This window comes from Tympanuchus pallidicinctus, unplaced genomic scaffold (genome assembly GCF_026119805.1).
Source record: "Tympanuchus pallidicinctus isolate F22 unplaced genomic scaffold, pur_lepc_1.0 scaffold31, whole genome shotgun sequence".
NCBI lineage: Eukaryota > Metazoa > Chordata > Aves > Galliformes > Phasianidae > Tympanuchus > Tympanuchus pallidicinctus.
The window spans coordinates 13,640,189-13,668,073 of NW_026294749.1; the positions used below are offsets into that span (position 1 = coordinate 13,640,189).

General features: G+C 36.0%; 1 protein-coding gene across 3 annotated transcripts in view; it reads right to left on the bottom strand.

Moving 5' to 3' along the window:
- Positions 1-3,483: 3,483 nt before the first annotated feature.
- The window catches only part of SLC9A3 (solute carrier family 9 member A3), a 54,062-nt gene continuing 29,660 nt past the window's right edge, over positions 3,484-27,885 (bottom strand). For 2 of the 3 annotated variants that reach the window (XM_052697669.1, XM_052697671.1), the window contains exons 3-17: positions 27,657-27,817; positions 26,470-26,548; positions 25,569-25,746; positions 24,456-24,676; positions 22,321-22,523; positions 21,408-21,497; positions 19,573-19,643; positions 17,693-17,822; positions 11,980-12,095; positions 11,276-11,405; positions 10,623-10,799; positions 10,013-10,088; positions 8,087-8,200; positions 6,595-6,838; positions 3,484-3,605 (exon numbers count right to left, since the gene is read on the bottom strand). In XM_052697669.1, coding sequence (XP_052553629.1) covers positions 3,602-3,605; positions 6,595-6,838; positions 8,087-8,200; positions 10,013-10,088; positions 10,623-10,799; positions 11,276-11,405; positions 11,980-12,095; positions 17,693-17,822; positions 19,573-19,643; positions 21,408-21,497; positions 22,321-22,523; positions 24,456-24,676; positions 25,569-25,746; positions 26,470-26,548; positions 27,657-27,817 — 1,994 coding nt within the window. In that variant the 3' untranslated portion in view covers positions 3,484-3,601. Of the gene's footprint in view, positions 3,606-6,590; positions 6,839-8,086; positions 8,201-10,012; positions 10,089-10,622; positions 10,800-11,275; positions 11,406-11,979; positions 12,096-17,692; positions 17,823-19,572; positions 19,644-21,407; positions 21,498-22,320; positions 22,524-24,455; positions 24,677-25,568; positions 25,747-26,469; positions 26,549-27,656; positions 27,818-27,885 lie in introns of those variants that run through there. The other variant, XM_052697670.1, reaches the window with a different exon arrangement.

Here is a 27,885-nt window from a genome sequence, read left to right on the forward strand (position 1 = left end):
AGCAGAGGTGAACTGATTTATCGACTGATCACACCAAACTAATTAACTGCTATCTCATATGGTAAAAAAATAAACTGATACACATCGCCAGCTTTAAATCTATGTTACTCTGACAGAAATTAGTGGGCCTCAACTAACTAAAGTACATTGAAGAAGCAAGAAAATACTTGTACCAACAGGACTTGTTCAGAAATCTGGAAGTAAATAGAAAGAGTAAAGAAACAGTGTGAGATAGATAATGAAATCTTATAAATTGCTTTTCTTGTATACCCGCATAAACATAGAGAGCAATTGCCATGGAAAAAAAATAAGGAATTATAATCTACTGTATTGTAGCTGGGAGTATTTTTTCCAGTGTGCAAACTGAGAATATGAAACTTTTTTTTAAGGACATGAAACATTTCAAACTGAGAAACTTGGCCAATTAGAGCTCTGATATAGAGGCAATTATATGAGAAAACATGTTCCAGAGTCCTAAGATCTTCATTAATAATGAAAATTATTCCAAGGATAAGCCTGTTCACTACTGGACTGAGCATTTTATCCTCTGTCTGTTGAACTGTGGCTACGCTGCCCTTTAGAATACAGACAAGGCTTAAACAATTTGGAAGCCAGTAGAGAGCTAAGCAGTTTGTACATAATGCCTTTCCATTTCTCCTGTTGTCAAAAAATGGGCTATCATTTGTTTTGCAAAAACCTGCTATAATTCACAGCCTTCTCAAAAGCAAACAGAATCTTGCTGGCTCCTTACAGAAAATACTTCATTTACAAAGACTGTAGTGTTACTGATCCTCTTATTTATCATAAGAACATACAAGAACGTGACAATCTTGTAACTTTGGATTTAAGAATTATATACGCTTGTGTGTGCAACACTTAACTGGTGAGAACTTGCATCTGCTGGTTAGGATTTACAAATGCTTTATTGAGGTAGCCTAGGATTACTCTAACAAGCATGCAGAAAACACAAGGCATAACACGTCTCTTCTTTTGATTGCATGACAGCAATGGCCTCTGTACCATAGCAATAAGAAAGGAAAGTCTTGTTCAAAGCCAACACCATGCTACCAACTTTGTTGTTGGTATTTCAGCATTATGATATGAGACTGGAAGTCAGATTTTGGCACATTGCACATTCTAAGTGAAAATGTCTGAGATCAGTAATGACCCTGCTATGTGTCTGTGCTGATCACTAAAATTACAGGACATGTTCCAATTAGAACAGGATTGAAATGCTTTACCAAATAGTATATGTATATATATTCAGTTCAGAAAATGTGGTATTTACATCATGGAATTACAGAATTTACTGGAGCTTTTCAATTTTCAATTGAATCTGTGTCCAAGATGATCATGTACAGCTGTCTGTGGATTGATATCCAAGGACCAGCACTCCAAGTCTGAAAAAGCATAGGTTATGTAAATGGGTTTGTATATGACAATTGCCATTGCAGCTCTGCAATTTGAACTAGCCTAGCAGGCAATATTAGCAAAGAGCACAAAGATAGATAAAAGCTATGGGCCTGAATTTTCACATATTGCTTCACTCTTAGAGGACAAATGGGTAAATCTATGATTGGACATCTAACACAGAACCAGCCAGAGCCCACTTCAAAGTCTCAGTAGGTATAGGGAAACAACCACACATTTCCACAGATAAAATAAAATTTACCAAAGAAAGCTGCTGTTGAATCCAGCATTTAGTAATACAGATACTTCCCTGAAGCTGACTTAGCTCACTTACATTCATGTGAAGTAGAAATAAGGTACACATTAGGATCAAGGAAGCGGTTAAACACTCATCCCCTATTAATGTCAAAGAACCTTTACAACTTATAACCACTGAAAATGTTGAGACCAAGTCTCAGGACTGGAGTCAATTAAGGGCAAAGCAGGCTGGCATGCAGTATCATACATGAATGAGAATTCTTAGAGTTTTCATTTTTATTTAGTTTTCATATAAGCTAGCTTTGATAATAGGAGTCTAATGCAATTTTATTGACTGTCATTTAACAGAGAAGTGGAGAGGGGCTGGGGATAGAAAGTTCACAAGACAAGCATACTGCCTTTATACAGTACTTTGAAACATGGACATCCTGAGTCATCGTGGCACTAACTTTTGTGTCAAAAATGGCATCGAGAGGCCATTATCCCAGAAAGTGCATTATACATAAATTAACAAGATAATCCAACGGAGTATTGGGAAGATGTCTTCCAAAGCAGCAGGACAAATGACAAATATTTACACTTCTGTGAGGCTATTTAAAATAGAGCAGCTTAATTAAGAATACAAAATTGCTTGTGGTTACATAAGATAAAATTATGAGCTAATTCTGGATATTCTTTCATTCTAATACCACTGAGTTGTGGAAATGATGATGAATGAAGGAAACGACCATCCAAGAGACCCGGACAAAATTTCAAAATGCAGGACTTATCCCTCCCTGCAAAGATTTCTGCCAGAATCAGTACCTCATGATTACTCAGTAACACACATATTCAGAGCAGTAAAATATTTTTTCTTTAGTTTGCACTTATGAAAGGCACTGATCCATTTCAGCTGGAGTAGAATTAGCAGGCAAGAGGCTAACCACTGACTTCTCCTACACTAATTTCATACAACATAAATACTGAACCCCACTAATGAGGCAAAAAATGCAGCCCATTTTTGTTAAAAGTATTTACTGGGAATGTATGGCATAACAGATCATTTATATATTAAAAAAAAGAATACTTCTTGTTTTAGCCTTCCAAAAATAATGTTTTTTTTTGTAACAGTCTACACGAAAAAATAACAAGGAGGCATATTTTTCCTTCATTATGCACCCTTTCAATATGAACGTGGACTTAAAACTGTAAGTGCAGCAGAAAACCTCCAGAATTTCTGACATCGTGGGATGCCGCTTCCTTTCCATCCCAAATCATTCTACAGTAGGCCCTGTGAACCAAGTGGTTTCTCTCAAATTTTACAGAAAACCTTTGTTCAAAGTATTCTCTCTCAGTTCCTCCTTTCAGGTAAGTCCTGGCTCACAACTGTGTTTCCTCTTGCTCCAAAGAATGTGGAGGGACATGGCAAGATGCTGGAAGAGATGCTAGTTTTTGAAGCTTCGGGTGTTGAAGAGGTTTTGGCTTGTGAAATGAACGCCGGCTTTGTACACGCCTGGCTGCAATGGATCTGTAATTTCCTTGTACATCAAGCAACATTTTCTTCTCCCTGGGCTCCTTCATGTAAGGGTCTTCCAACTCTTCAGGTATAAGTAGAGAATTCTCTTCTTGTGAATTCTCTGACTTGTAGCTAACTTCAGAACAATAACCAGAGTTTATCGTCTCTTTGTTATCCGTATCTGCATCTGTTTCCCAGAAAAGATCAGGTACACTTGGGTCACAAGAAGCTATGTATTCAGAGACAGTAGAAAGAGATATATTCCCTCTGTTTTCCAAGGAAGAATAGTTTTGTGTCCAAGGCATTTGAAGACAAGATGGAAAGAAGTGGAGGGGATTCTCTGAAACACTTTCATTTTGGTTTAGTTGGTCAGATGTATAAGGAGGAAATTTGTCATCTGAAGAGGAGTATTCTGTCATTTCAACATCTTGGTCCATATCACCTAGAGAGTACAATTAAATAGAAACATTTGTACATATGTATTTTGTATATTACTATTCTGGCTAATAGGCTTTTCTTTTGGCTATTTTTATGAGTGTCTTATTAAAATGAGTGGTTTAAGACCATTTTTGAGCTGGGGAACTGTACCTTGTTCCTGTTTCTATCTTGAATAGCCTAAAATGAGCCTTTTGTCCTTGCTGAGAATCAGGCAAAACTGAGCTTAGTATTTGCAACGAATGCAGCCTGCTTCAACACTTAGGAGATGGAGTCATCCTCAGGTTATTGTAGTGCATTTTTATCTCGAGACATTTATTCCTAATGCTTACCAAGGAAATCTTTTGAAAGAAATTGCGCTCTTTAAATAAAGAAACAGAATGTTTCACCAGAAAATCCAACTTATTCTTAACTGTCATCTATGATCCTTTTTGTTTAAACTATGTAGAGAATCTTCACATTCCCACATTTGGTTTCCAATTTACTTTGGTTTTTAAAATCTTTTAATTGAAATGTTAATAAAATTTTCCTATTAGGAGAATTTCATTAAGTATGTAACTGAGAGGACTGTTTCTGAGAATAACCAAAGTCCCAGATTACTTTCTCAGGAAACCTAACTTCCCAAAATGCTTCTAAAGAAACACAGCACTCAAAGCCCACAAACCCTGATATTTTAAAGATACCTGCACAAAAACTCATACATAGCAGTTTCTAATAATACAGTCACTTATAATATGGCAACAGAAGTGAGAAAAAGAATAAAGGTTAGAAGTTAAATTTTGGAAAGTATTATGGTCAATAATTTATGACAAACTAAGTGGGATAAAGGAGAGGAAGATTTCAATGTGGCTAAGTGCCAAGGAGAAGTTTTCCTTGTAGAACACTGCTTGTTATTCAAGCTTTTAATTAGGATACCAGAATTTAATTCACAGCTCTTTAGTTAATCCAACATTTCTTTTAAAACACGGTTTTAATAAAACAATCAATGATATGTTATATGAAACTGAATATTCAAACAAACTCATCCCTACAGGTTTCTCCATTAAAGTGATGTACTTTCTGTAATTACACTTGAACTAGCACACCTTCTGCAAGACATAAGCCAGAACAGAATAAAATCAGAACTTCCTTTCCTCTTTATTTTCCAAAGATTATTAAATTCTTTTCAAAACAAAATTATGCAGTGTTCACTCCTATACTGAGATCTTTGTCTGAAAAAAAGTTTCATCAACTAAGTACTTTCAACTTGCCACATTCCTTTATTTGTTGATGAACAGAATGCACTAGGTCACATGTTTGTGATCATGGATTCTACAAAAGCTAGACAACTGACTGGCACATTTCATTGCATAATCAGTGCCCTATGTTCTATTCAATTATGATGGTTGAACTGTGACCTGACCCACCTCATTTACTGCACTGACTCTGTAGATTATAGAAATGAAGGCTGATTTTATGATGTGGAAAATTTTTATAGAGCAAGAATTAAAGGGCAACTGGGATATTTATATAAATCCAGAGTTAATTTATTTTTAAACCTCTAAGAAATTAGAGGCAATGTTATTTACTGTACCAAATTTAATTATTTACTGTGTCAAATGTTTTTCTGCTTTTAAAATAGGATACGGATTAAGAGAAATTTAGATCTCTAAGATCATCCAGTCCCACCATCCACCTATCACCAACATTTCCCACTGCACCACATCCCTCAGTACATCTAAATGTTTCTTGAACTCCTCTAGGGACTGTGACTCCACTGTTTCCCTGGGCTCCCCGTTCCAGTGCCTGACCGCTCTCTCAGAGAAGTGGCATTTGCTAATGTTCAACTTGAATCTCCCCTGGCACAACTGGAGGCCGTTCCCTCCAGTCCAATCACCAGTTACACAAGAGAAGAGGCTGACCTCCAGCTTACTACAGCTCCCTTCAGGTAGTTATAGAGAGCAATGAGGTCTCCCTGAGTCTCCTCTAGACTGAACATTCCAGGCTCCTTCAGCTGCTCCTCATAAAGGCAGTGCTCCAGACCCCTCACCAGCTTTGTCGCCCTTCTCTAAACACGCTCCAGGACCTCAATGTCTTTGTGGTGAGGCTTCCAAAACTGAATACAGTACTCAAGGTGTGGCCTCCCCAGAAAGAAGTACACAGGGATGACCACCTCCGTGTTCCTGCTGACAACACTATTTCTGATACAAGCTAGGATGCCACTGGCATTCTTGGCCACCTGAGCACACTGCTTTCTTATGTTGAGCCAAGCATTGGCCAATACCCTCAGGTCCATCTACACAGTATTCAAGCCACTCTGCCCCAAGCCTGTAGTGTTGTCTGAGGTTGCTCTGGCCAACCTGCAGGACCCGGCACTTGGTCTTGTTGAACTTCATCCCATTGACCTCAGCCCAGCTATCCTGCCTATTCAAATCACTCGATGCTTCTATTGTACACCAAAATGTAATAGAGTCCAATGAGTTAAATGACTGATCTGACCTTTTCCTGGCAAAATGTATCTTTTGACATCAGCAGATAGATTGTTTTCATGTTGCTTCATCCTGTCTTTGCTTACGTGTGAAGACAGTCCTGACAATGTTAGTTGAAAGAACAACTGTTTTTTTAAGAACTTGAATCAGAATTACATCATGTCAGGGAATTCAAATATGAGTTTTATCTTCTAGAGCTGACTAACCAAGAAAAATGAAGTCTCTTGAAACTGGATACAAAAACATTTGGATGTTAGGAAAACTTCCTGCTTGGCATTTTAGAATTTACAAGACAAAACAAAGAGCAAGAACATTTTCTGCTCTAAAAATGGTACGGCTTTTGACCTCAAATAGATGGGCAAATCCTCAAATAGAAAGAAGTTTTGTTATTCAAACAGAAGGAAAAAGTCAGGAAATAAAGAGACACTGGGAGAAGAAAAATCAGAAAAATAATCTTGTCAGTACTCAGGCTTGATACGGACTGAGATTGATTAAAAACAAAGGTGATAATCTCTCTTAAAATATTACATATGTGTTGATTCTGGGAGAAAAGGTCTGGGTTGTTCCTCTGGGCCATCTGCTAGCAGGAAAGAATCTATTGATTTATTGCTGAGCCGGAACGGAGTGAGCCGTCTGAAGTTGTTTGGAGAATAAGGGATCTGCACTCGGGCCCTTTGTGATGGTACCACAGTATCTTCACTAGACAACCATGGTGAAAACTTCATGTAGATGCTTTGATCATCATCAGCTGAAAATACTGGGTTATCAATTCCTACAAAAATTCACGAGTGACAAACACAGTTAATCAAAATGATTTCTTGGTGACACAGAAAGGTGCTTTGTAAAAGAGGAAAAAAAATAGGCAAAAAGACTATTATATAATCAAAGGTTGCTTTTTCTGGCTTGGTTATAGCTAGTTATTTTGGATTTTTTTTATATATAGTGAAGAACTGTATAAAATATGCAGTTATGATTGAGATATCTGGAGAAAATAAATAAAATCGCTAAAAGAATAAACCAACTCATCCCCTAAGCAAAACAAATCAAAACATGAAATAGTTGCAGAAAAAAAATCAGACCAAATCCATAAAAAAGAAGGAAAAGATGACCAAAAAATGCAAAAACATGAGCTGCACATCTCCATTAAGGGACAAGATGTGTGTGAGGGCACTGAAATAAGGCACTGAAGTAAAAGGAGCCTTTTAATATAAATACCTTTTAATACCAGACAAAAATTGTAAAATCAGTCTAGGCCTGCATTTTGCTAGTCACTTGCTTTTGGATTGATTTCAGTATGTCTTTATAAGTATTCAAATGTGGAATTTGTCTCTGGGCAGTTAAAATATTGTATCACCCTGTTTGTCAAAAGAGTACAGACACGAAGATTTTTCTTCAGTGTATGAATGGCATTACATATGCTGATAATTCAGACACTAAAGTGCTAAAGAGATGCTAAACCTTAGCACGGTACAAATCACATCATATACTATCTCTGATATGTAGTGGTTTACTTTCAGTATGGTATTTTGGAGCCTTCCGGGTCAGGAATTCAGGTCCAATGAATACTCCTAAATATCTGGAAATCTGCACTTTTCTGTGACTTCTGTAAGTCTGCAGGGAATTGAAGGACTTGTGAATTTAAGAAATACTGCATGAAAGAAGAAATATGGAAGATATCGTTGCAAAGTACTTTTATGCAAGTAGAAATCAATTGGCCTGGTGAGGTAGGACAACATTAACATTTTCTGTTGCTGAAGATAATTTAGATCTTAGGGTTAGGCAGTCATTTTCACATCTCCTGTCAGTATTATCAATAGCAATAGCAAATTTGATGCTCTCCATAATTTCACATACTTGAAATTTGTTACCTTTGCCATAATTTTAAGCAAATATCAACCCTCAGAAAAGAGATCCAATCAAAACAAACAAACAAGCAAAAATACAGGCTAAACCTGCAGCATTTCTAGTGATTGTTTTTATATTTGAGTAAAAAAATACTGCATGCAATTAATATTTTTACCAGCAGGGTTATCTGTGAAATTTTGCTTGGTCACGTTAGCCAGAAAATCAACTCCTTTGCCTAGATGCAAAGTTTCATAATCATTATTTTCTTCTGCTTCAGAAAATTCCGAATCTGGAACAACAGCAATAAAAAACATAAGCCCAGTTTGATTAGAGATTTCTATCAGTTCTGATGAATAAGTGAAAGAGCATTATGTCATATTATATTGGTACAGTTACCAAAGATTAACAGTTGTAGTGCTGGCATGACAGTGTGAATGTATTTGCAAACTGCAGTTTAGGTACCAATTATTTTGAGAAACTCAACAAGGCTTTCAGACTTTCACTGTTACCTGGTGTTACGATAGAGATTTCACATTCTGAATAGACTGTTGGCTGATAGAACTGTATATTTTTCTGAGTCTGAAGGAAACAAACTTTCGATGCACGACTACTGGTTCTGTTATATTTTTTGTCTTACTTTCTCACATTTAGATAAACGTAGTCACAGAATCACAGAATCACCCGGTTTGGAAGGGACCTCAAGGATCATGTAGTTCCAACCCCCCTGCCTAGCAGGGCCACCAAACATACACATTCAGATCAGGTTGCCCAGGACCACGTCCAACCTGGCCTTGAACACGTCCAAGGACGGGGCATCCACAACCTCCCTGGGCAGCCCGTTCCAGGGCCTAACCACTCTCCTTGTAAAGAAGTTATTTTAGTCCCTTAAAATAACTTGTTACTGATTTTTCTTTATTAGAATCAAAGAAACATACAGTGACCTTGGGTTGAAAAGAACCACGATGATCATCTAGTTTCAATCCCCCTGCTACATGCAGGATTGCCAACCACCAGACCAGGCTGCCCAGAGTCAGTTAGACAGAGGTTGACACTGGAACCCTGACTAATTTCAAAGCTGATGAGGTCACTGCTGCTTCTATCATCATCAAAACAGTTTTACATCACCTTCTAAACCACTTGTTAAGTATGTTCTCTGAAGAAGTCTTTCTTTTTTTCCAATAGATGCAATACATGCATCCAATGCATGCAGAGTCCTTCAACAAGACAGCATTGAATGAACTAATTACAAGTCTTTGGAAAACACTTTCTATGCAAGGATGTTCTAGAATGTTATGTCTATTTCAGCCAGCATGTATTGCCCCTGCCAGTCAAAAAAGTAATGTTCAGAAGATGTTTTAGGTAGCAGACATAAAGAAAAAACTTTGCTTGGATCTAAAGAGAAAAAATGACTCTCTCTGTTTTACTTCAGCTTTCTTTGAGATTAAGAGTGTGAATAAACATAAGAAAGACCACAAGTAAGGGTTAGTTCAGTGGGCTTCAAATCATGTTTCAGTTTTTAAGTGGCACATTCTCATGAAGGATTAACCAGTACTCAAACTGACCTTTGACAGTTTTCCCTTCAAATCTGCCTTCTCTCCCCAAGTTCTAACTTCAACTCAGCTTCAACTCTGATTCAGACTCTTCTAAATAAATAGGTGTTAATTCAAAAAACATTTCCACTCTGACTGAACTTTGCATGGTATGATGTCATGGATAGGCATACCTTACTTGATAAAAAAAAAATTTAGCAAAACTTGCTCTATGCAACTTATGTAAAAGTAAGCAGAAAGTTCAACTATGTTGCATCTAGCGCATTGTTTTGTTTTCAGGATTTGAACAAGCTATTTTACAACTATGAGTAAGAACACTAGTTCAAGTTTGATTTGTCATTCAACAGCCTGGGGGAAAAAAAAGAAAAAAAACAACTTCTTAATGTTCCAGATACTGTTTCAAGTATGGACTAGATCCCCACTCTCTGTTATAAGTTACGACTAGAAGTCCCTCTCTAATAGCTTCACCACTGCATATCATTAAATTTTTAAAGAGATTATTTACAGACAATGTAGCTGATGAAATACTACTGATCTAAAGGTCTTTTTACCTTTTTCCTTCAAAGTATAATCTTGTACAGCATTTTCTGATGGTATTTTTCCATTTGGTATGACATTGCTGTTTCGCTGAAAGAAAAGAAACAAATTAAATGAACAAAAATGCTACCAACACCTTAGAGCTAAGACATTCTTTGAAATCACTGTTGAGCAGCATTATCCTGATGTCTGTTGCAATCTTTTTTTGAGGTTCAATATTATTGTCATTAATCTGCTACTCTATACTGGTACAGGAAAAAGAAGGAACTTGGTCTTTTCATACGATGTAAGTTCCTGGATTCATGCAAATTTTGTGAAATGATGAATGCTATGTCTGTCCTGGAAAAGCTCCCCACAGTGTTCTAGCATGGCTCCAAATCTGCTATTTCTCAAGCAATCAAAAAACTCTCAACCAAAAGAGTCCCAAAGCATGGAGAAAAGCAGTATATGAGAAGATGCCTCTTGATTCATAGTTCAATCTTTTCTTGCTTAGACCCTTTAAGTTACTGAAGTTCTGTAAGACAGAGATAGATGCAGGACATAGGAACCTTGAGAATCCTCCCTGCCCTCCCTTTGTTTTGTATACTAGGTGGCTGCATCTGGGTCCTTGTGCAGATATTTTACCCTTTTTTGGCCCCGTTCTCTTTTGTGGATTTTATTCAGCTTCTTGGGATGATTTATTCCTAGTTTAGTACTCTTGAAAGATTCTAAGCGCTTCCTCATTGTCCTGTGGAAAATCTCCTTGTCTTGTTTCTCATCTTCATTGTGCATGATCTCATGTCGACTGTACAGATGTTTGTGCTGTTATGAGGAAAGGAAGACAATATTATTTATTTAGAAATAGAGCTGGAAGCCATATCAGTGCATTCAGCTTGTGTCATGAAAACAAAAACAACTCCTTTTAAGAATGAACCAAAGCAGAGTCTAAAGGCATTATATTTTTTTTTTCCCCTCTTTCCTCATGTAGGAATGCATGATAGTCATTCAAAGTAAGCTTCTCTCTATAATGTCTAAACTACTTTGATCTATAAAACCCATTTATTCTTAACTTATATTGGACCTAGTTCTGTACTGTGTTAGCCCCACACTCACTCTAGACCCTCTCTGTTAAAAAGCCCTGTAGGTCAGTATGTGACTATATACACAAAGACTAACTCCCTCAAGAGTGCAATTCGCAGTTAAGATCTTCCCTTCTGAGTTTTGCTTTCATATTTTTGGTTTCTAATATCCTAATCTTTGGATTTTAAAACATACTAATGCAAGTCTTCTGCTCTCACCTCCTGCCTGGGCTTATATAGGTACTGCTGTAGGGTGTGATGTGCAACTGTGTCTTCTGTGTCCCGAATACTTTTCCTCCTCTGCTCTAAAGCTTGCATGTCAAGGCAAACCGGTCCAGCCTTTTCTCTCCTGAAGAAGAATAAAAAACAGAAACAATTTACAGATGAAGTTCATATAAGTAATAACTAACTAAATAAATGTCAAAACTGGTTGAATCAAAATATCTAATGCAAAAAATGAGGAAAGTGTTGATATTGTCTTTCAGGAGGTTGTCAACATTTATTTCTCTATGTATATGGCAGGTGGGCTTTTGTGTGAACGAGACAGGAAAGAATTAAGGAAGCAGCAATTTTTTTCCTTGACTCTCCCTAAAGTTTTCTGGAGCAGACACAGAAATGCTGTCTGGTTCTGTCTACAGCAATTGGTGAACAAAAGTCACAAGAAACAATTCTAATGGGGTACTCTGCTTCATCTTACCAATCTTTACTTCAAAATTTGTTTGCAAAATGCAGCAGAATAATGTTAATAATAGTATTTTATCAGCTATTTTATGTGGGAGGAAGATTAATTGTAGTTCATAAAATTTGAATGAAGCCCCTGTAATTCACATTTTTCAGACATTGTAACTATCTTTTTTGCATTTCATCACACACAAGAAAACAAAACAAGCAGAAGACACAATCAATCAGTACAAGTAACTTACAGTAAATAAGATACAGAACTTTCCACAGTACTTGGACGCGGGGTATTGAAATCCACATTCACCATGTTGTCTGTACTTGGAGAACGTATAAATGCTAAGGAACCTCTACGCTCTCCCTGGCCAAAGAAAGAAACAAGACACATTACAGCTGTAAACACGTGCAGTAAAATGTGGATCAAAAAATGCAGATCATACACTGTATAATGCTGTTATATGCAAATGGCACAAGAAATAAAAGAGAAGTTGCATTTAGTAAATGATAACAAAGTATTTTATTTTGTTTTGTTGTTAGGGTTTATTTAAGTAATTGATATCTCAGTGAAAAAAAAGCTAAGAGAAAAAGCTTTCTGATCTTGTAAATCAGTTTTAGTGAGGTGAGTGATTTGTTAGGCCTAACCTGTTTGAAAACTATGCCCTTGTGCTTTTGCAGGCTAACTCCATCCTTCAGGGATGGACCTTTACTTTGTACCACCTTGCAACCAAGGCACATTGGCATATATGTGTAAAATTTTAGGACTCCAAACATCACTTCACTAACAGCAGTGTTTTCAAAGACATTTCACTATGTTTTCTATTTTCTACCAGACTGGAAACAGCAAAAGTTACGTAGTGTATAAGTCTACAAGACTACTTGTGGGTTATCTGGTGAAGAGGTGAGATACTAATAGAATCATGAAACCATGAAACGCCATGGGCAGGACTGCCAACCACTAAATCAGGCACTAGATCAGGTTGCCCCAGGGCCCCATCCAACCCGTCCTAGAACACTTCTAGGGACAGAGTATTCAATACTTCGATGAACAACTAGTTTCAGCGCCTTTCAGCTCCCTGACTGAAAAAATTCCCCCCAGTATTTAACTTAAATTTTTTCTCTTTCAGTTTAAAACTCTTCTCCCTTGTTGTATCATTATCAGACACTGTGAAATGTCTGTCTTCCCTCCAATCATATGCTCCTTTTAAGTACCGGAAGGCTGCAATGAAGTCTCTCTGGAGCCTTCTCTTTTCCAGGCTGAAAAAGCCCAGCTCTCTCAGCCTTTCCTCATAGGAGAGATGCTCCAGTTCTCTGATCCTCTTCATGGCCCTCCTCTGAATCCACTCCCACAGCTCTGTTTCTATATTGCAAAGGTAAGCTTTGTAATCAGTTCTGAAACTGGCATTACAGAAGTGAGTTTCTGGGAAAGCTCAGATTTCTATCTTCATGGTTTTCCCTACCATTTGCACAGTCTTTTACATAGGTGGAAGTTAACTGTTGAGAGACCACAGTTATGTAAACTGCTCTAGCGGAAACACTAAGTCATGGCCTAAAACAGGGATGGAGCACCTGGTGGGAACGCAGGGCCAACCCAGGGCATGCAATGTACCTGAGTGACTGGAAGGGGTGGAACCAGGAGACCTTATTTAAGGGTTGGCAGTGGAGGCAAGTGTATCTTGCCAGAGGTCTTCTGTAGGTGTGCAGCTTTTTTCCTTTGTGACTGCAGCAGCTTGGGCTTACCATGACTTACTGCAGCCTAGGACTCTGATATCCTGCTGTCACTGCTATGTTTTCCATATCATTATAGCATTACAACTGTAAACATCTATGGTTTATATCAGAGCAGAAAATCATGTATTAGATATCTATATTTTACAATGTAGTAAAGAATACAATCTCCCTTATGCAATATTGAAAGAGATTTTATCTATTTTTTTCCATCTACATTTCATTCACTTTATATTTTTGTAGTCGCAGAGAATAAGACAAACAAATGTTTCCTTGTACTATGGTAGCTCACGTGCATGTTACGATAGAACAGATGTATCCAACTGCAAGCCAAGCCTGTCCTCAGGTTAATCCCCTGCCCCAACCTATCATGCTGGTGGTTCTGTCCCATTGAGTGGCCTAGCCTTGCCCTCAGTAAGCACCCATCTTTCAGCAATGGCCAACCAGTAGTGTACTGTTTACACTGTTTGAGCTGGAATCAGGACACTGGAGGGTGTAGAGCAATGCTAACTCAAGTTATGGTATATAATTTTATGCATTTTGATACATTTGCTAAATGCGGTCCTGTGAACAATGAAAGGTTAGCCTTGCTTACCTTTTTCATAAAGGAGAATAGGTTTCAAGATCGTTGAAAAAACCATTAATTTTTGTTATATTTGTGACTCTATTTTCATTTGACATAAATACACTATCTGCAAATTTTCAAGAGGAATGTACGTAGTTGCAAAATCAGATAGTCAACTCAAAAATCCAATCATGCCTCTTCATTAGGCTTCCATAAGACCTACATTGCCAGAGAAAGATATCCCTCACTTCACAATCATGCCTTATTCTTGTCATTGCTCTTTGGAAGTATGTATATTTGTGAATAACTGTTTTCAAGGATTAGGTATAGGAGTAAAATTTCATCAAAAATCTCTGACACACACCTTAAGAACTCATTAAGAATGGCAATTGCCTACAGGAAACCAGACTGATGTATTAGTTTCAAAAAAACAAGCTCAAATATCCCCCTAGTCTTATGTTATTGTTGAATTTTTTGTGGTGTGTCTAATTGAATATATAGATATATATTTAAAAAGTTTTGCTATTTATATACAATAGCTACATTTTATATGCAGCTCAAGACAATTCCTCTTCACTCAGTGCAGTCCAGGCAAGCCAAAGATTGGATGCCCATGCATTAAAGGCAACTGGCAGTGCCTGCCTTCACTCTCAGTGCCTGCACCCTTCTGACCTGGGGGCCCAGTGCTGTCATCTCTTGTGCTGCTGATAGCTGTGCCCCCACATGCACCAGCATTCTGCACTCTTTTATGCTTTAACTGCAGAGGAAGAATAACTGCTTGCATTATGTGCTTTCAAGACATGAAGCCTGGGGAGACCCCCATCCTAATGATGACTTACAAGAAGGCTGCCCCACTTGCTGCTGGCCCCACTTCCCGATGCAGCACCTCACAACTCTTTATCATCTCACAGTGGTGAATTCATGCTGTGAGTCATGTGTTGACGGACAGCCTCCTGCAGCCTTCTCCTACAGTGCCTGCTGCCAGCCCTGCCTTTGGCTACTGGAAATATAAATCATCACCACCAGGAATAAAAATATTTCCGTGTGCCACGCGTTTTTCACAAAGGTTCATTCTTTACAGGCTGTGTGACTTACTTGGAGTCTATCTAGTTGTGAAACTGCAGTGTCTCAGTTTTGGGAAACTATATCTTGAAACATATGGTAGTATTAGTTGTCCCACAAAAGTTATCACTACATCACTAGAAGCAATAAGAAAGAAAATCTTTCTTCTTTATAGTTACTAATGAAATTTACTTGGAGCTTCTCTGTGAAGAAGACAGATTTAAGAAACGTTAACAATATTTATTTCATATTTTTTTTATAATTTTATTTTCTCTTCTTTAATTAAAAAAAAAACTAGAAAAAAATTGTTATTTATCTACATTAACTATGTTATGTATTTTACACAGCCCAAGGCAATTCCTCTCAGCTCAGTGGGGCCAAGTTAAGACAAAATGTTGGACACCCAGGAACTAGTATCTGTTGAACCAGTTCAGTAGTAGGTATAGTTTGACCCCTGTAGAAATTAAAGAGGGATAATAAAAAAAAAATAGCATCATCTCAATTGTTTTATTATGAGCATCTGACTTCTTTTAGAATGAAGTATAATGTTTCATAGATACCTTATATCATATCATCTGTGGAGGAATTTTAGCCAGAAGAAGACATGATCTGTTGTATCATTCCAAAAGGTCCTTTAGCCCTTCTTAGCACTGAAAAAATTGTGGTCATCACAGATAACTGAGCTGCTGTTTGCAGGATGAATCTGTAGAAGTCATACTAATGGTTCCATGAAATGCTTTGTGTTAAAAAAAAATACATTTTTTGGAACTAGAAGTAATACTTCATGCTAGAAGTCTTATAGCTCCTTTGAAAAAGTTGTTGATAGCCGATATCTAAATCCTTGTTGATACTTTTTCTTGTATATTAAGCAACAGTGATGCACTACCAGAACATAATGCTCTAGCACTTTTTGCTCAGAGATTATCTGGAATCAGTGCTTTTAGGGAAAAAACTCATCTTATCTGAGTCAGATGCCCACTGAAACATGAAGAGACTCATGCTTTTTTTTATTGAATAAATGCAGCATAACAGCATGAATGAAACTTTTTGTAGAACCTGGAAAACTTTAAATTTCTTTGTTTGTTCTTAGCAAATGAGCAAACATTTGTAATCTGCCTTCAAGACACAATCTACACAAATATTATTTGAACTCATCAAAAGACAGCCTCCTTGTATCATACCATATATTATGTACAATGAAAAAAAGGCTCTTCTTTCAAACAGTGAATAATCTAACTTCATTTTACACTAGTGTATGCTGTTTATGACATTATTGGGTAAAGATTCTGCTGATAAATCTGCATAGCTTAGCAATCAGTACAGCCACTCACATCTGTTAAAGAAAAAAAATGTAATGAATCTACAAAACAGACTCAGCAGTGAATCTGAGCATGTGTATCATGCTTACCATCCTCATCAACATCTAATTTTCCTCCTTAGAGGTGTGACCCAGGAAACACCTTGGGAAAGAAAATTTGTTCTCAAGCAGTCTGAAAACTTTATGGATAGTTTAAAAAACATAAATCTGAGAAAGTTGTTTATTTTGTGAAGTAATCCCCAATTTTCACACTAAAATAATTTCTGATTTAGATCTTGTTTTGCAAATTTGATATTTGAAATTCTGTGTTTCATTGTAAGAAGTCTAACAGGCTGTAGTACATTCACCAAAAATGACATTATTATCAGTAGGGGGAGTGAAATAATTTATTTTAATTAATGAAACCAACTAGTCTGTTTCTCAGCTGTAAAATAAAAATAAAAATAGAACAAAAGAAAAAAGTACATTTAGAGATTAATGCTTTAGATTGATTATCACTTCAAACATCACTTTTAAACATTCCTGTTTAAAATTATCCTTTGCACTGTGTGAATGCTGCATACCTGTGTTGATCTAAACTAAGACACCCAACATAGTGATGAAGAAGATAAGGAATTCATACACAATCTGTTACATTGTTTTGGTTTGGGAATGATACTAAAGCAGAATGGCAGTTCTTCTTCCATATAGTAACTTCTGTACTTTACCCTGCAAGTCATAAGTTTTGTCATTGCATTTACTGTCATTCTAATCCTAATTTTTGAAATGTAGGTATTATTCTGCCATTGAAATAAACTGCTCTCTTGCTGATCTCTCTCTATAATAATAATGTGATCTTGCATAATAAGATAACACTAAAGTCAAATGTTCACACCATGTGGAAATGAGATTCTTCAAATCAAATTTATTGCCACATATAGTCGGTATTCTATAGGGAAAAGACAATATTTTACCTGATCCATTTCTGATTGCGGTGTTTCTTGATGCAATGAATACTGATAAAAAAATTCTTCAGAAAAATTCAACAGAAAAATACACCAACAAATGTAAAACATACTCATCTTGGGGTTCAGGCATAGTACTGAGAACTATGGTTACCCAAACGGGTGGTAACAAGACTCATAACTCTTAAATTCCACTGAGATAAAACAAATGAAAAGTTTTGTGTTTTTTTTTTTTAAGACATCTCCTGCAAAATATCATCTTTAGATTACACTGTAAATTAAAAATAAAAAAGAAAGAAAGAAAGAAAAACTAGAAAGGATAAAAAGTAAGTATTTATAAGTACCTCAGCCACATAGCTAATTGCATCCTTCAAGTTGAGTTCATGGAAAACATTAAGGATTTGGTCTCTTGATTTTTGAGCAGATCTTCTCATCAGGAGTTTACTGAGGAATTTCCTATCAAAATTGGACCACCTGATAATTGAAACAAGCCATGTTAAGGGCAGCAAGCAATTGTAGTGCCTGAGCATTTGTAATTTATCAGAAAAGACTATCGTGTGAGCTAACAGCATTTAGTTTATGTCGAGCATAAAAATGTGAGGGTTTGTATTTTGAAGCTTTTCAAATAACTGCTAAAGAAAGGAAAAACCTGGTACAGCTAGTTATGCAGCTGTCACTAAGCATTTAATAGGTTCACTTAACAAATACTACTGCAGCAGCACAAGTGCTATGATTAACGTATCCCGTTTCATAGTCACTAGAACACTTTACATACTCTGGTAAATCATGCTACCTTCTTTCCCACTCATGATTATTTACTATTATACTTAAAACCTTCATTCTGAAAGTTCAAGTTTCTTTCCTTTATTGAAAGGAAAAGTACATTTCCACAGCTGTATTGTGGTAACCTAGACTAGAAAGCCAGTTTCCAACCATTGTACTCCAAAAGCACAGAGAGAGGGCCTCATTTCATGCTATTTGAGTGCTCTAGGAGATAGAAGTGGTACATGCTTGCTGTGATGTTCACTTCCAAGATCGTCTGATAGTAAGATATTTGTTATTTTGTGCTTATGTTCCAGAATTGATCATTATTCCTCTTCTCTAGTCAGAACATCTGAAAATCAGTTTCCAGGCTGTTACACCTGAGCATATTACTGAAAAAACTGGGATACTGCCATTTCTTTGAAGAAGTAATATTTCCATGTACATATAGCCTAGAAGAAGCAGACTGAATGTGGTCTCATTCAAAATATATTTCTAAACACTACTGAGAACCTACACTAAGCTACTAAGAGAAGGCTTTTGTTACTCAAGCATATTACCTTCTGCCATATGAGAAGACAAACTGTAATCTGCCACTTTAAAAATGTTTAGTTCCACCTTTAAGTCAATATTTCAGACCTGATGATGTATTCCACTGCAATGTAATATTCTGAAATTCTTTCCTAAAGTGTATGTTAAAGATTATCAAAAGAAAAAAAGATGTTCTATTTGGGATGCCTAGTGAGAATTCTTCACTGCATAAATGAACACCAGACAAAAGAAATACGTATTATTTCAATGCGTAATTGCAGATATTATGGAGGGATATATTATAAGATAAATTTTATGGCTTTCCTCCAAAAAAATGAAAAAAAAATGAAACAGTGACAACTGTCTCTATGACTGGGTACAGTCAGGTGAGCGATTTTGCTTGTTCTCACAAGTAGCTAGATACAATCTAGCTCCAGCCTAGAAGTTGTTCACCTGCATGAGTATAATGCTAAACCTACACTGTTTTCAGCTTCTCAGCAAGACTTAGAGGAAAGTTCTGCAGATGATTAATGCAACTGAATGACTTTTAGACTGGAATTGACATGTTGAGTCAGAACATCAGCAAGTCACAACTATGAGTGTCTGCATCTATGTTATGACCTAAGACCAGAGAGACAGTCTAACCCTAAATGACACTGTTAAAGAAGTCCAGATTTAACATCATTTTTTGACATTTGTTCATCTAGCTTATGGAAGCCTGCCCCTCTTAATGGTAGTTCTTCACATTCTTTTATGAGAATAGTGTCTGTATCATTCAAGTGAATAATTTTTCTTCTCTCAAGATGAGCAAACAATTGCAGTTGAGATATTTGTCCCTACTTTCACAGGCTTGCAGGCTTAAAAAGTCGTAATTTACATATAAAATTTCCTAGCAGAATTTCAAACTCTACAAGTTAGTTAAGTTAGTTACTTGTCTCTCAGATAGTTGTGTCCTATTTGTCCAGAGATGTCTTCTATAGCAGAAAGAATGTGATCAAAGGCCTAGAAAAGTAGAAGCGGAATTAGTATCACACATACATTAAAGGCATAATTATAAAATATCTGTATTCATGTCAGGTTAGACCAAGTAACTCTGTGAAAATTTTTATTGCTGTCAAGCAGATTTTTTTCTTTCTTTACAGAAACTCTTACTACCATATGCCTTTCCTTGAAGGTCTGAGCCTTCTAACCACTCCTTTGCAAATTCACTGACCATTCATAATTTATGAACTAACTCAGCAAGAAGGTACTTAAGCCTTCATTTTATTGACATTCAATTTTAGGACTCATTATCGACTCATTTTACATCTCCATTTCTACCCTTTAATGTAATGTGTCATTATTAGCGTTGATGATTCAAGTTAGTTGAAAGTATTTCCTAATACTTTTTTTCTTTTAGATTTTTCAGTATCTTCCCCCAGGGCAGAAGTAGAAGTCATTCCTTTAGTATCCAGAGCAAAATGTCATAGTTTATTTATTATCACATGGTTGATAACAATTTTGAGGACTGCAACTTTTGAGTCAAGACAAGGCAGCTGCAGCAGAACTTGATCTTTTTCTTTATATACTTGTTAACATTTTACTCTCTATTGAACTGATTACTACAGAATCTATAGCATGCCACTTAAACAACCACGTGTGATATGAATTATTTCTGCACTTATTACTAGTTACTGTTTGAGGAGACATCTGACATAGAAATGGAGAAAATTACATTATAAATAAGGTGCCTCTCTCCTACTCTCTGGGAATAGATAGTGCTCTCTTTAAAGGCTGCAGTTTATACTCCTCCAAGATGATATGTGCTAGAATATAATGGTGAGTCAATTAACAAAATAAAGTGTGAGGATTAACATTACTGTTCAGATTTTTCTGCTCAGTGACACACAAAGGTATATCCCATGTCAGATAGAATTTATTTCTGGAAAGAAACTACTGATTTTCAAATAGTAAAGCATCAAAATTTTATTTCTGGATAAATACTATCTGTAAATGAAGCAACTTTTCTGCTGGATGCTAAAAACATAACATATTTATTCAGTAGTCTTTAAAAGGATTCCTCAGAAATAAACCCTGTTCGGTACCAAGTTGTTACTCCACTTCAGGTAACCTCCAGCTTGAAAGCAAACAGACTAGAAGATTCCACAAATAGATATTAAAGACACAGTTGTGTAAATCTGCAGAGTTACGAATTAAACAAGATGCCTGACAGCCTGTTGTCTGAATTGTAAAAGATCCAAGGAGTCACGTTTCAAAATCTCTTCAAAGATTAAATAAATATGGATACATACGCCATTCAAAATGGGACTAAAAATATTACCATGAATCTGGGACTGTATGTCATATGCACACTGCAAAGCCTGCTTTCATTTCATGTCCATAAATATACAACAATTAAGAAGGAAAAATAAACTTTCTTTCACATGCTTTGCCCTATCTACCTTCAATCAAACATCTTCCTCTTTTAGATGAAGAGAAAGAATATTATTCCAGCTGTTTCCCCAGTTCCGTCAGAACCAGTGAATTTTCAAGCAAATGAACAGAAAAAACTTCTGCTGAGTATCCTTTCAATTTGGACTGGACTCAATCCAGTAACAAATTACAGCTGATGCAGTAATTCTTGATAAATTTGAAGGCTTTTGCTGTGTAAATATGAGTTTGATTGCCTCCTCTCTTCCAGGAATAATTTTTCTTTAACCGTTTTCTCTCTTAAGGCATTCTGTAAAAATTCAAATGATGCCACAATATTGTTTAAAAGTGTCTTACTCTTCCATGAAGTTTCTCATTGAGTTTTGGTTCTCTGTGTTCACTTTTCTTCACTTTCAGCCACTGTACCAAAGGCTTGATTGTCAATCCCTAGGCAATGAAACATAATAATAAATACTTAGGGTATTAGACTCTCCTCCAGCTGAACAGTGCTAAATAGAGTGGTTTTATACATGTTTATGTTGTTTGTCACACTTCCCTACTTGATCCCTCTCCCCATTAGAGCTAAAATAATGCAGTACCCACTGCTACTGTTACAAAGGCTTGAAAAGGCATCAAGCAGCAGAAAAAAAACTTATCTTCTATATAGTATTGTGAGCCTGAGAATATTTCCTATAGTACTGCATGTTTGTTTTCCACGCATATTTATTTATTTAACAAATTTATTACGAAAATTTTTTTTATTTATTACGAAAATTAAATTCTTGATACATTTTTTAAGTCTTTCAAATTGGTGTGTACTGACACATCTGCATTTATGTTCTTTTTTTTTTTTCATCCACAAATCACTGTTTTGTTGTGTAAATACTTTCTTGTCCCACTGCTTATTGCCATATTTTAAAAGAACAGCTTAGGCTCATTCAGGTAGATCAGCTTAAAGACTGTAGTTGCCAATAAATAGAACTGTTCCCTATAGTTATTCCTATGAGATGAGGGATGTTTAGTCAGATATTAACTTCAGTACTATTAATATCGAGCAGCTAAGACTGAACATTTTTTAGCACAGAGGAAATTGTGTTTTGTCCCTTGTGGTACTATATGAAAACATAAAATAGGATCTTTGTTACTAAAATTACAAAGTCAATTATGCCTTCAGTTCAGTGAAACAATACGCAACCTTCAGCTGAGAAGGCCTAATACTTTTAAGAGACTCCTTTTCCTCGCAAGAAACATGCATAGGAAGAAAAATTACCTGGAAAATAACAGTAAAAAACACAACAACGATAGTTGTGCTGACAAACAGGTTCTTCTCTTTCACTTTTCTTGTATCCAGAAGCGCAACCAGAGCAAAAGCAACTGCTCCACGTAGTCCACCATATGACATCACTACCTGGTCTATTATCTCCAACTGGACCATTCTGTAGTGGTTAAGAATCCAAGTCTGTAAAACTACACCTATAAAAAGCAAATATTGACATGCTAGAAATGCTCTTATTAAATATCAGTATCTCAACGGTGTGTTACAGAAACAGTACAAATTTCATAACAAATTCTTTACACCTTCTACTTCACCCACTCTGCTTCTAAACTGCCAGGTAGGCTGGGGCCAGTTTGCATCTTGTCCATCATATTTAGCCAGAGGAGTTAGAAGAAGCTTATTCTACAATCTGGCAACCCTTCTGAGAATGCTGTTCTTTGATAGGAGACAAGAATTTTTCTTCATCTAACACAGGTGCTGAAGGTGAAATTCCATGAGAGCTATGTGCTCTTCTTTGAAATCATTGTCTGGGAAATACTAGAATATCTGCACTGTAGTAAATTATATACATGAGATATTTTAACAGCAAGAAATACCAAAACATAAAATTGTTGCAACCCCATTGATTTAGAAAGCGTGGTAAGTGTGGTACTTTTTACAAATCATACTAAAAATGTCATCACTGTCAGTGCCTTGTGCAGAGTTGTATTGTTATGCTAACAATCATCTTTGGGTCTACAGATGAGATACCGCCTTCTAGAAATGCTTGACCTGGAGTTCTAGAAATCATAATATCACCATGCAGAAGGAAAGATGCTTCAGCATTCCTGTGAGTGGCACAGCATGTGCATCCCACCACAGCAAGCCAGGACCATTACATTTGCCAGAGCAAAAGAAATCCTTCTCTTTTCAGAGAACTCGGAGGTTATACTAAGGAAAGAAAAATATATATCACTCTAAGAAAGGCCTCTGATGAAGGGGACCTTGAAAATTAATTCACATCACCAATCTAATTCTCTGAGGATATGAAAGCTGTAATCATGTATGAAGACAAAGGCCCAATATCATCAGACTTTTAGTAATTTATCAAGGTCTAAGTTTAATTACTTCCATGGATACATATTGTCATTGCTGAATATTTACTGTTTATTGCTCACTCATATTACAGGATGGTTAACAATTAATTCTAGGAATACAGCAAATGATAAAGTTTAAAAAATGAAAACCTGCTTAAGCACATTACACACCCTAATTAGTGAGTAGGAGCAAAATTAAAAATGGTTACAGACTATTTAGAAATGAGGACATGGTACTAGATCTTTTATTCAGCTCATTCAGTCTGAATGTGATCGCAGGGTTTAGGACACCTGCCAGCTAGGTAGGTGGCTCAGCTGGTACTTAATTTAAATCAAACATTCAAATAAACAAGAAAATTCCAAGGTGTGAGCACATGCATGAAATCAAAATGCATGTTACTCGTTTTGTTTCAGGCCTTTTGCTACTTCACAAAACAGTCATTAAATTGTAGAAGTACGCATTTAGGCAAAATGTTATCAGCATTTTGAATGTTTGCATACTTATGTAAGTCCAGTGCATCGACAGTATGTAATCCTTACCTGCCACACACGTATTTACTCAGCTTTTCACCAGCCCAGAGAATTATTTCTCAAGCCAGAGAACCTGTAGTGTAATTCTGTATGGTCTTACATCACTGTGCATCTCAAATCTGAAGTCAACCATGAAATTAGCTTAAGACACTCTCTTTATTACCAAATTGAAAGAGCTGAAGAAAAGAGATGGCTGACAGGACTCACAAGTTTATTTTTCTGGGTTGTAATATAAAAAACAAAGTTAATTTCATTGGGAGATTTTGCAAATAGTGTGTTCATCACAGAAACTAGCCACTGGAAGAACTAGGTGAATGACTTAATTATTGGGCTAGCCATTACCTCACAAATGTGAAGTCCTACTATATTTTCCACTTATGATAAATCTTACTGTAAAAAACTTCCTTACTAAATGACAACAATCATAAATTCAACCAAAATGAATGAACTGGTTTGACTTGGCTTGGTGTGGTTTGGGCAAAAGAATATATACCAACAGCAAAAAGAAGATTATCCCCTTACCAATGACTCTATATACTGAGATGAATACCAGAGTCAAGAGTATAAAAGCTGTATTCCAAGTCCAAATTTTTGGATCTACAGCTGAAATTCCTAGGAACATGAAGATGATAGTTTCTGCTCCACTGGCCAACATTTTCATGGTATATCTTACAGTTGTAGAAGATTGTTCAGATATATTAGCCTTGACATATTTTTGACAGCAAATGCCACAGAAAGTTATCCTGGGGGAAAAAAAAATATTCAATTGTTCAGAAAATATTTAATGTAACATTTAATATTAGTCTGTCACATAGTGACAATCTCACCATTAATTCCTAAAACAAACGTACAAAAAATGCACTCAGAGGCCATTGTGCTTTTTCATCTGCTTAAAAAGCATTTCTCAAACATTTCTCCTGAGGTGATTCCCAAAATATGTGATGATAGCATTTCCCTGGTCAAAAAAGACCTTTTCAGCTTACTATACTGATTTATATGAAAAAAATTAATTCTTCTTTACATTAGATTAAAGCTTAAACTAATTATCTATTTCCAGTAACATTTTCAGGTACTAAATGTACTAATTGTAATATCTACAAGCATGTCAAGCAAAACTGAGAAGAAAGATATGATAGAAATCAATGGATATCAAAGGAAGAAAAACCACAAAAGGTAAAAAAGACTACAAAAGATGACTCATGATAAAACAGACCAAATTTGGTAAAACCTAAGGAGGTCAATCTGGAGAGTGAAAGCAGGACATAATGCATGTCACTGAATGCCTTAGAAAATTATTGTTTCAGTTAGAAACTGTAGAGGGTCAATAAAAATGGACAACTGTTAATTATTGAAGAGGAGACTATGAACCACAAAGTAGAAAGAACCAAATCTGTGTTTTGCAAAGAATGTCTTCGTGTTGAACAAAAAATACTAGAAAACTAGCATTGCTTTTTGAGGATAAATAATCATGGCATTTGCAAACTGTAATCATCTATGATGAAAAGATAGAAATATTCAACATAAACTTTAGAACTGCTGTATTTTGTAGCTGCCTTATGTAATTTAGGTCTTTCAGTGTTTACAGAAACTACGTTGTCTTCTCAACCCCGTTCACAGACAATGAAAAGGACTTACGCAAGGATAGCGGAAAGAGAAAGCATCTCTGCTGTGAGGTAGGACAGGTAGGAAATAATAAAAACAAATCCAGGCTCGATGATTCTAACGTGCTTGGTGAAACGGCTGACCAAGGAGAGCAGAAATGCAAAGAAAATGCCAACAAGTGTCCCACCCAGGCTTACCACGAAGAACGACACTGAAATACAAGAAAAAAACACATCTTACAGAGTAGAAACTAGAACTAATTCTTCTTTTACTGTATGGCCAGTGAATCAGAGAAAACTTTAGAGGACATTTCAAAAATTGTTTCAGAAATACCAATACAACAAGAAGAATTCTTGCAAGTACTTGGTATAGGAACAACATCCTATAGGAAAACAAAACAAAACAAAATGAACAAACAAAAACCAACAAACTTACTTTCTGTTGAGCATTATTATTTCAGGCTTACTCAAAACCCACTAACTTAGTTTGAACAATTATTTTTCCCCTACTGTTATGGAATATGTCAAAGTCACTGCTAATGCATTGATTCATAGGATAATTTAGTATCTTATCAAGCTTGGAATGGGAAAGAGTGACTAAATTTTTTGGCAAATACCGCTGCTTGACACTGATTTCCATCAAGTACTACAAAAATCAAGGTTGGCGATCTTAGCAACTGAAATCTACATCTATCGATACTCAAACAAAGTTGAACAGAAGAGTCTGAGAAATTTCCCACATGTTCATGAATTTTCACTTATTTTTTTAAAGAATTCTTGCAAGTTTATTCTCTCCTTATATTCTGTAGCAGTGTAGGAATATGACCAGGGAAAATGCTGAAAAAGAACAGTTTCTGACAGCACAATAATAAAATTTTATTTAAGAGTCGGCATATGTACACCAGTGGTATGTTACAGAATTCAATTCTACCCACCTATGCCTTTGACACATTCAGTACCAGTCACATTCTCTGGTCCTATTGCAACAAAAGATTCAAACACGTTGTACAACACCTGAAAAGAAAAGTAAACTGGCTTAGTACTTGCCCTGAGTGAAACCTACTACAATAATCTCATTATGGGCCGCAACATTACGAATTCTGAACCTACTTATGAATGAGGGGAATTTTTTACGGAGGGAAAAGATTCTGCAGAATTTTAATTTTGCAAAAAAGATGCAGTGGGATGGGAAGAGCCAAATAAATCAGTTTAAAATGTTTTTCCATTTCTTATATAAATATGATTCTTTATGAACAATTAGATGTATGTGAGTATTATAAGACACTTCTCACTCTAAAATCCAAGCTTTTGGCAGAAGATTTTTTTACTGCTTGCATTAGATAAATAAGGTAGCATGAATACAACAAGAATTATTAACAAGATATTAATAAATTACTGGATTGAAACATGTTTAACATACGTAAACATGAAAGAGAATTAACTGTAATTTTTGCACTAAGGCTTTTCAAAAATTTTCAAAAAAAACCACTGAAAGTAAAGAAATCATCTATTACCCAACTTAGGAGATCACTGTTTGTATGAGTATTATTCTTGTATTATGATAGGTACTTGTCTAACCTGTTTTTAAAGACCTCTAGTGATGGAAGAGTACTTTACTGTGGCTTTCTCAGCTTTTGTTGTTTCAGCTAAACTCATTAATTCTTACCATATTTACCATTTCTTACCCCTATTTTCTTCTGTAGCAACAGTCTTTTACATACTTACATTTAAAGAATGCCATATCTTTCACTTTCTTCTGCCCTCCATTGTTTTCTTATTCAAGGTAGACAACCTTGCTGGTTTTAAACTTTTTCATAAGCTATGCTTTTTCTTGGTTATGCTTACTGTTCTCTCCTGTTCTTTTCAACAAGTAATCAAGTTTGCTTGTGGAGTATTTTTATTCATTATGCAGTGGCAAAAACTTGATTCCTTGTGAAAATCAGTGATGTTGATACAGGAGTTTATAAGAAGTTTAATATTTGGTTCCAGAAATCCCTCCAACATAAAGTATTTCATTTATGAGAGTGCGTTCAGAAAAGAAAAAACAAACAAACAACAAACAAACAAACAACAAAAAGCCACTTGAGAGTTAGAGTGACCTTGGGATATATAGTTTACTTACCACAGTGACAGCATCATTCAGAAGTGATTCTCCAAAAACAATGATGAATAGAACTTCGTTGACATGGACTTCTTCAAATACTGCCAGCACAGCAACAGGATCCACAGCAGCAATCAAGCTGCCAAACAGGAGGAAGTCCAGCAACCCACTGTCCAGGTGGCCTTCAAAACAAAGTACAAAAACTATAAGCAGATTCATCTTTGTGTTATCTGTAGTAATGTCAGACTGT